The sequence below is a fragment of the Cebus imitator genome, unplaced genomic scaffold (assembly GCF_001604975.1).
Source record: "Cebus imitator isolate Cc_AM_T3 unplaced genomic scaffold, Cebus_imitator-1.0 Scaffold28, whole genome shotgun sequence".
In the NCBI taxonomy this organism is placed as follows: Eukaryota; Metazoa; Chordata; class Mammalia; order Primates; family Cebidae; genus Cebus; species Cebus imitator.
This window is the reverse complement of record NW_016107343.1, coordinates 6,202,460-6,211,339: the sequence shown is the minus strand read 5'-3', so window position 1 is coordinate 6,211,339 and position 8,880 is coordinate 6,202,460. Positions and strand designations below refer to the sequence as shown.

Sequence of the window (8,880 nt, the reverse complement as noted above, 5' to 3'; positions counted from 1 at the left end):
AGCAGCAGAACAGAGAAGAATCCCAGCACTGCTGCTAACTTCCCTGATCCACAACATATCCAAAGAACTCTCAAATTGGTTATAAATCATTACTCATGTATTTTATGGACATGAGTCATCTATAAACAAACAAAAAAAAAACCCCAGATGATCTCTAAAATTCCTTTCCGATATGAAGTTTCAAGACTTCATCACATGTTAAAAAGAACACTGCTACTGTCTGAATAGCACACATACTGGGACACTACTGGCTAACCACCCCCACCGCCCCCAGCTAGAATGGCAATACCACCCCTATTTAAGAAAAGAAAAACTGTCAACTTGGATGTTTGAATTAGATAATAATATATGATGACTCTTAAATGAGACCCTAATGCTAGCACACATCACAAGCTAAGTCAATGTCAAAAACCAGAAACAGGCCGGGCGCGGTGGCTCACGCCTGTAATCCCAGCACTTTGGGAGGCTGAGGCGGGTAGATCACGAAGTCAAGAGATCAAGACCATCCTGATCAACATGGTGAAACCCCATTTCTACTAAAAATACAAAAAATTAGCTGGGCATGGTGGCGCGTGCCTGTAATCCCAGCTACTCAGGAGGCTGAGGCAGGAGAATTGCCTCAACCCAGGAGGCAGAGGTTGCGGTGAGCCAAGACTGTGCCATTGCACTCCAGCCTGGGTAACAAGAGTGAAACTCCGTCTCAAAACAAACAAACAAACAAACAAACAAACAAACAAAAACAAAAAACCAGAAACAGCTAACAATATCATATTTAGCTTGAGTGTCTATCCACATAAAGTCAAAGAAAACCAGATATGAAGTCAGAATGGCAGCACAGATGGGGAATGCATTTTCATCAAAAGATATATAGCCTTCTCCTATATAGAACTGAATTCTGCAAGCCATTAAATGTTATTTCTAGTGAGTGTCTTCTCTTAGGAAACTGCTTGTAAGTCTAGAATTTCAAGACATTCTAGATATTTTGTTGGTGAGAATAATGACAAATATTGCTAATTTTCCATTTTTAAATTTTAATACAGCCTTTCAAGAATCAGGTAAAAATGTTTCACATAGTGCCAATATTTTGTTTTTAGTTCTTTGACAACAGTAGACCAAATTTCATCTGTAAAAAATAATAGCCAATTTATTCCCAAAGACTTATACACTACCACATAACACAAAATGTGTAAATCTGAGGATGCTCTTAGTAGGTTAACTTCAGTTTGCCTACCAGGTGTCCCAGTAATTCTATGGAAACCTACTTCCCATGCCCCAAGTAGTTCTCAGAGAGAAAGAATAAACCCAATAAGGCCTGATTGAGAAGAGTCCTATAAAGTAGTCTGGCTCATAAGCCATTTCCTACTCCTAGTATGGTAGAGCATCCTTTACATGAAAAGAAGGCAAGGGGAAGCCACAATCTCCTAACAAACAAAACTTAAAGTCACCATGCACTTAATTGGCCGTACCTGAAGGAGACCTTGTGGGACTTCGCACTCTGACTTCTTCATCTGAGCCAAAACCTAAGAATTGCTCATCCTACAACAAAGGAAAATTATTTTAAAATCAGAATAAAAAATGTGAATACAAACATATCCCAAAGAAATACCCAGAGGAGACACAAATGAATTTGGAAAATTTGCCTTTATATATTAATTATCATTATTCAAATGGATACTATAAAATAATATTGAAATAAATGGACCCAGCCATACAGCTTTATTACAGACAAATAGGAGCTGTGTAGTAACTGAACAATGCATTGAAATGTCATCTTGGGTGTATAGTAAACAGAGGATAGTCCTAAATTTCAAACTATAGATACAGCCCAAAACAATTAAAGGACAACTTTAAATCAGGTAAGCAATTAAGTATAATGTCAGAAACATATAGCCCCAATACAACAAACAAATGCTTTTCAACAAGTATTTAAGTCTACAGACACATAAGGAATAACATAAACAATATAATGATCTCTTGCCTTCTATATATTAATAGAGACTGAAAGTGCCATAATTGTCAGTTCCTTAACTCAGGAATTGACATTTAGATGTGATTTCTGTACATTTGAGATCCAGAGATTCTCAACATGCATTTTATGGCATCATTTTAAAAATGCCTGTGATAAGAGACTTAATGGTGGGCAGCAGCATTTGTGAAAGGGATCATGAATTGACCACATATAGGATAAAATCATTTCACTAAAACTTAGGGAAATATCCTATTTTCAGTTATAGTTGAAAAAGACAAAAAGCAAAATCTTCCGCTTACCTCTAATTTTTAACCTGCTCTAAAAAAAAAAAAGGAGGGTTTGTTTAACCTATTTTGGACGAGTTCTCAAGAAAGATGGTCTATTTAAACAAACTGATTAACAGAAATTCAATGATTCAGAGATTGAGTTCTTTCCAGAGAGAGACAAAGAGGGATAGAATTTCAAATTCCAGAAACAAAATCCATATAAAACAAGAACAAAATAAGGAACGAAGAACAAGCGTTCCGGAACCTCCAATTTATAGTGGTAAGTCCCAAACTGAGTTCCAATGAGAAAAGCATTGACATTTTCCTCTCAAGAGGTAAGATCACATGTATGAGGACAACATCAATGAATTTTCTGAAGGATTAATTTCTCAGTTAATTTAAAACTAGAGTCAGGTGCTAACTGGCTTAGCCACTTTTCAACCATAACTATATTAAAAGACATACATAACTTTTAGGACAAATTAGCAGGTTCATCTCTTAAATTTAAATGCTTCAGAGGAGCAAAACATTTAAGGCCTGGCCTTTGCATACCAGGCAACTGAGAGACAAGTCTTACTGGCATCTAAAAAGGCTTTTGCTCTGAGATTATTAAGAATTGAAGTATTGGACTATTTTTAAAAAGGCTGAAATTCTCTTCTTCAAAGGGAAAACCACTTTTTTTTTTTTTTTTTTTTTTTTTTTGAGACAGTTTGGTCTGTCACCCAGACTGGAGTGCAGTGGTGCAATCTCGGCTCACTGCAACCTCTGCTTCCTGGATTCAAGCAATTCTCTTGCCACAGCCTCCTAAGTAGCTAAGACTTCAGGCATCTGCCACCATGCCCAGCTAATTTTTGTATTTTCAGTAGAGACAGGGTTTCACCATGTTAGCCAGGTTGGTCTTGAATTCCTGACCTCAAGTGATCTGCCTGCCTCTGCCTCCCAAAGTGCTGGGATTACAGGTATGGGCCACCGCACCCAGCCATGAAAAAGTATTATAATTCAAAGAATGTATGAAACCTAAATTTAAGGAAAACATACTACTTTTTTTTTTCTTAAAAATTACATATTTTGCCCATGCTGGTCTTTAATTCCTGGGCTCAAGTGATACTCCTGACTCAGCCTCCTGAATAGCTGGGACTACAGACATGCACCACCACGCCTGGCTTACTGGAATACTTTCAACAGTTTCTTCTTTCATCATTAATTTAAATTCTTAAAGGTAAGTTCTTTTTTGTTGTTTTTGAGATAGAGTATTGCTGTGTCTCCCAGGCTGGACTGCAATGGTGCCACCTCAGCTCACTGCAACCTCTGCCTCCCAGGTTCAAGAGATTCTCCTGCCTCAGCCTCCCAAGTAGCTGAGATTACAGGCATGTGCCACCACATCTGGCTAATTTTGTATTTTTAGTAGAGAGGGGCTTCTGCCATGTTGGCCAGGCTGGTCTTGAACTACTGGCCTCAAGTGATCCACCCACCTCGGACTCCCAAAGTGCTGGAACTACAGGTGTGAGCCACTGGGTCTGCCCAGTTCTTTTTACTTAAAAAAAAAAAAAAAAAAATTAAAGTAAATTCTTACTGTGAACATTATTTGTGAATAAGAAAAATTCTCTTTTGACCAACACGATAGCTCACACCTGTAATCCCAGAGCCTTGAGAGACCAAAATGGGAGGACTGCTTGAGGCCAGGAGTTCAAGGCCAGCCTGGGAAACATAGTGAGACCCAACATAGTGAAGCTTTATTAAAAAATTTAATTAGCCAGTGCTCATTCTGTCACTCAGGCTGGACTGCAGTGGTATGACCACGGCTCACTGCAGCCTCAAACTCCTGGGCTCTACCAATGTTCCTGCCTTAGCCTCCTGGGTAGCTGTGACTACATGTACCAGTATCTGGCTAATTTTAAAACTTTTTACAGGGATCGGGTCTCACAATGTTGCCCAGGCTGGTCTCAAACTTCTGAGCTCAAGTGATCCTCCCACCTTGGCCTCCCAACTTAAAAAAATCTAAAAATAATTTTAAAATAAAAAAATTATCTTTCTTCATCTTAAAACAAGTTAGGATATAACTAACCTAAGACATGTGAAAATTAACCCCAAATAAATTTCTGGAATCATTTTCAGGATTTACACTTGTAGGTTACAATGTTACCAAAAAGGCAAACCAAAACAAAACAAAGCCAAAACTCCTAACAGCACAATTAATATAAAATCTTATCACAATAATGAAATTCCATACTGTTAACTTTTAAAATGTGCTTTCAGACAGAAAAAAAAAAGACATTAAAAATAGTAACTCTAAAATATATTTTTAGAAAAAAAGCAAATAAAATAGGCAATGGCAAATCACCTCAAATGCTATAAAAAACAGAAACAAAAAAATCATAGAATATTAGAAATGTGGAGAGGGTCAATCCAATCTTCTCATAAGTGACACCAGTGAGGAGAGTGGTGGATGAGGGCAGAGAAGGCTTGGTTTAGGGTCTCAGTCTGGCTCTCTCAGACTATGTAATCTTAGACAAGTCACTTACTATGTTTATCCCGCAATTTCTTTTTTATTTGGCATTGTAAGGAATAAATAAAGTAATTTATGTGAAATCACTTGGAAAGCTACAGGCAACATACATATGAGGGGACTTCAAAAAGTTCATGGAAAAATGGAATTAAAAGATAAAAATTAAAAATATAAATTTTATTTCTCAACATAATCTCCAAAGTCAAGACACTTTTGTAAGCCATGATACCAGCCATTTTAGCCTATCCCTAAAGAACTGGGGGTCCTAGGAACTGAAACATTTTAATGCAGTCTTTTTTATATTATTAACTGAAGAAAAATGGGTGCCCTTCATAGATTTTTTTTTTTGAGATGGAGTCTCACTCTGTCACTCAGCTGCAGTGCAGTGGCATAATCCTGGCTCACTGCAACCTCTGTCTCCTGGGTTCAAGCGATTCTCCTGCCTCAGCATAGATGCTCAGCCTCCTTCACAGATTTTTAAGATTAGGAAACAAACAAAAAAGGCAAAGAAGCCAAATCAGCATACTTAATGATTTCTCATCAGAATTCTCACAAAATTGCCCTTGTTTGATGAGAGGAATGAGCAGGAGCACTGTCATGATAGAGCAGGACTCTCTGGTGAAGCTTTCCTGGGCATTTTTTTGCTAAAGCTTTGGTTAACTTTCTCAAAACACTTAGCCAATGCTATCATTCTTTGGCCCTCCAGGAAGTCAACAAGCCTTGAGCATCCCCTGCAAAACTGTTGCCATGACCTTTGCTCTTAAACCAGTTGCTTTTGCATTGACCGGACCATTTCTACCTCCTGGTAGCCATGGCTTTGATTGTGCTTTGTCTTCAAGATTGTTTGGTAAAGCCATGTTTCATCTCCTGCTACAATTCTTCAAATGTGGGCTTCAGGATCTTGCTCCCACTTTCTTATAATTTCCGTTGAACGCCCTACACTTGTCTGCAGCTGATTTGGGTGCAATGGTTTTGGCACCTATTTGGTAAATAGTTGTTCAACTTTTTTTGAGACAGAGCCTTGCTCTGTCACCCAGGCTGGAGTGCAATGGCGCAATCTCAGGTCACTGCAACCTCCACCTCCTGGGTTCAAGTGATTCTCCCGCCTCAGCCTCCCGAGTAGCTGGGACTATAGGCGAATGCCACCACACCCTGCTAATTTTTGTATTTTTAGTAGAGACGGGGTTTCACTATGTTGGCCAGGCTGGTCTCATACTCCAGACCTTGTGATTCACCCGCCTCAGCCTCCCAAAGTACTGGGATTACAGGAGTGCGCCATCGCGCTCAGCCAACTTTAGTTTTTCAGTCAGAATTGTGTAAACTGAACCAGTTGAGATGTCTATGGTGTTGGCTATTATTTGTACTGTTAATCATCATTCTTCTTCAATTAGGGCATGAACAAGATTAATTTTTTTCCTTGCAAACTGATGTGGACAGTCTGTTGCTATAGGCTTCATCTTCAACATCATCTTGTCCCCTGTTAAAATGAGCTATCCAATTATTTATTTGGGGCATTAAGCATTAATGATTTCACCATTCTTCCATCCAGCTTCACCATAAATTTAATGTTTGTTTTTGCTTCAATTTTTAGCCATACTTATGTTGCTCTGACAGGGGCTCTTTTCAAACTGATGTCTTATCCTTGTTAGTGCCTCAAACTACATCCTGTTCAGACATGTTATGACAAGTTAGCGTGAGTTTATTTTGGTGCACAAAAATTTTTGAAATTCTGCAGTTTTTTCATAATATGAATTTTCCATGAGTTTTTTGAAGTCCCCTCATGCAGTGGTTCTCATTGTTGTGTTTAAAGAAAATAAAGCTCTAAGAGGCCAAATGATTTGCCCAAGATCACACAGTTAGCTACAAAAAACCTAAGTGTCTAAACTGGCTGTACAATAGTCTTCTTACCATAATATGTATAATATAAAACAATAAATATTTAAAGAAAGTGATTAAGTTGTCTATAGTACAAAAAATTGCTATTTTTTTAGCTACTATAAAAGTCACATGATGGCCATTTTCAGATCCTTCAAGTTTCTAATTAATTCATTCTTTTCCTGAATTATACTCATGGAACAGCCTGCTTATCTATGCATTTCACAAAGACATCTAGGGATTTCTCAACATTTACCAGGGGACCACATTGCTAAATACATGCATTTTATGCTACAATGACTGACAGCTCAAGCAACTATATATACAATAACAGATAAAGTATTCAATAGGTAATAAAAAGTTATTAATCTTTAAAAAAAAAAAAAAAGGGATGGGTTGCCCTGGCTCATGCCTATAATCCCAGCACTTTGGGAGGACAAGGTAGGAGGATTGCTTGACCCCAGGAATTCAAGACCAGTCTGGGCAACATAGCAAGACCCCACCTTTATTAAAATAAATAAGTAAATAAAAATAAAGGTAAGAGATCCACACTGGTACGTTCATTATTAACAAACTTAATGGGCCATTTTTTTTTTTTTTTTAGACAGAGTTTTGCTCTGTTGCCAGGCTGGAGTGCAGTGGCGCAATCTCGGCTCACTGCAACCTCCGCCTCCTGGGTTCAAGCGATTCTCCTGCCTCGGCCTCCCGAGTAGCTGGGACCAAAGGCACGTGCCACCACACCCAGCTAATTTTCGTATTTTTAGTAGAGACGGGGGTTTCACCATGTTGGCCAGGCTTGTCTTGAACTCCTGACCTCAGGTGATTCGCCCGCCTCGGCCTCCCAAAGTGCTGAGATTACAGGCGTGAGCCACCGTGCCCGGCCCTATTTCAAACTTTTACAAAATGTACTATATAATCCTAATTGCAACGTGTTCCAAAACAAGAGTATCACTGAGCTGTCAGGCAGTTTAACTGTCAATATTTAAAGTTTCTAAGTACTTTCCAAAATGACAAGAAGCATTAATTTGCTTTCCTTCTGATCTTGTAGTTGGAATAAGGAAAGAAAAAAATAAGTAGTCAAAATGAACTATACTTTTACCCAAAAACTTTCTTTGCACTTGAAATATTGATTGATTTAATGAAGCATGCTTTAAAAAATAAGTACCCATTGTTTACAGACAGCTTAGCCAAAAACAAAAGCTGTCATTGTTATGTGAAAGAGCTCTGGTCTTTTAACTTTGAACTTCCAAGCCTATGTAAGAGCCCCCCCACCAAAAAAAAGTAAAGCCAAGTTGACAAAACACTGAGAAAGAAGGCTACAAGAGGGTGTGGCAGCTGGCACCGTGGTTCACACTTGTAATCCCAGCACTTTGGGAGGCCGAGGCGAGCAGATCACCTGAGGCCAGGAGTTTGAGATCAGCCTGGCCAACATGGAGAAACCCTGTCTCTACAAAAAATACAAAAATTATCCAGGTGTGATGGCACGCACTTGTAGTGCCAGCTACTTGGGAGGTTGAGGCACGATAATTACTTGAACCTGGGAAGTGGAGGTTGCAGTGAGCCAAGAGTTTGTACCGCTGCACTCCAGCCTGGCTGATAGAGTGAGACTTATCAATCAATCAATAGATTAATAAAAAGAGGGTGATGCAAAAAAGTCCTCCTTGTTGCACACACTGCACTATCATTAGCAATAGGCTTCTCATCTTGCTCCATTACCCCCCTTTAAACATATGGGGTCAGCCGGGCATGGTGGCTTACGCCTGTAATCCCAGCACTTTGGGAGGCTGAGATGGGCAGATCATCTGGGATCAGGAGTTTGGGACCAGCCTGGCCAACATGGTGAAACCCTACCTCTAGTAAAAATAGAAAAATTAGCCAGGCACCTGTAATCCCAGCTACTTGGGAGGCTGTGGCAGGAGAATCGTTTGAACCTGGGAATCAGAGGTTGCAGTGAGCCGAGATCGCGCCATTGCACTCTAGCCCGAGGTACAGAGCAAGACTCCGTCTCAAAAAAATAATAATAAAGGGCAGGGCGCGGTGGCTCAAACCTGTAATCCCAGCACTTTGGGAGGCCCAGGCGGGTGGATCACGAGGTCAAGAGATCGAGACCATCCTGGTCAACACGGTGAAACCCCGTCTCTACTAAAGCTACAAAAAATCAGCTGGGCATGGTGGCGCATGCCTGTAATCCCAGCTACTCAGGAGGCTGAGGCAGGAGAATTGCCTGAACCCAGGAGGCGGAGGTTGCGGTGAGCCGAGATCGC

The 8,880-nt window shown here is 39.8% G+C and overlaps 1 protein-coding gene across 8 annotated transcripts in view; it reads right to left on the bottom strand.

Annotated features, from left to right (window-relative positions):
- KMT2A (lysine methyltransferase 2A) overlaps window positions 1-8,880 on the bottom strand; it is a 99,933-nt gene that overhangs the window by 57,126 nt on the left and 33,927 nt on the right. For all 8 annotated transcript variants that reach the window (XM_017523423.2, XM_017523425.2, XM_017523424.2 and 5 more), the window contains one exon: window positions 1,467-1,536. In XM_017523423.2, coding sequence (XP_017378912.1) covers window positions 1,467-1,536 — 70 coding nt within the window. The remainder of the gene's footprint in view (window positions 1-1,466; window positions 1,537-8,880) is intronic.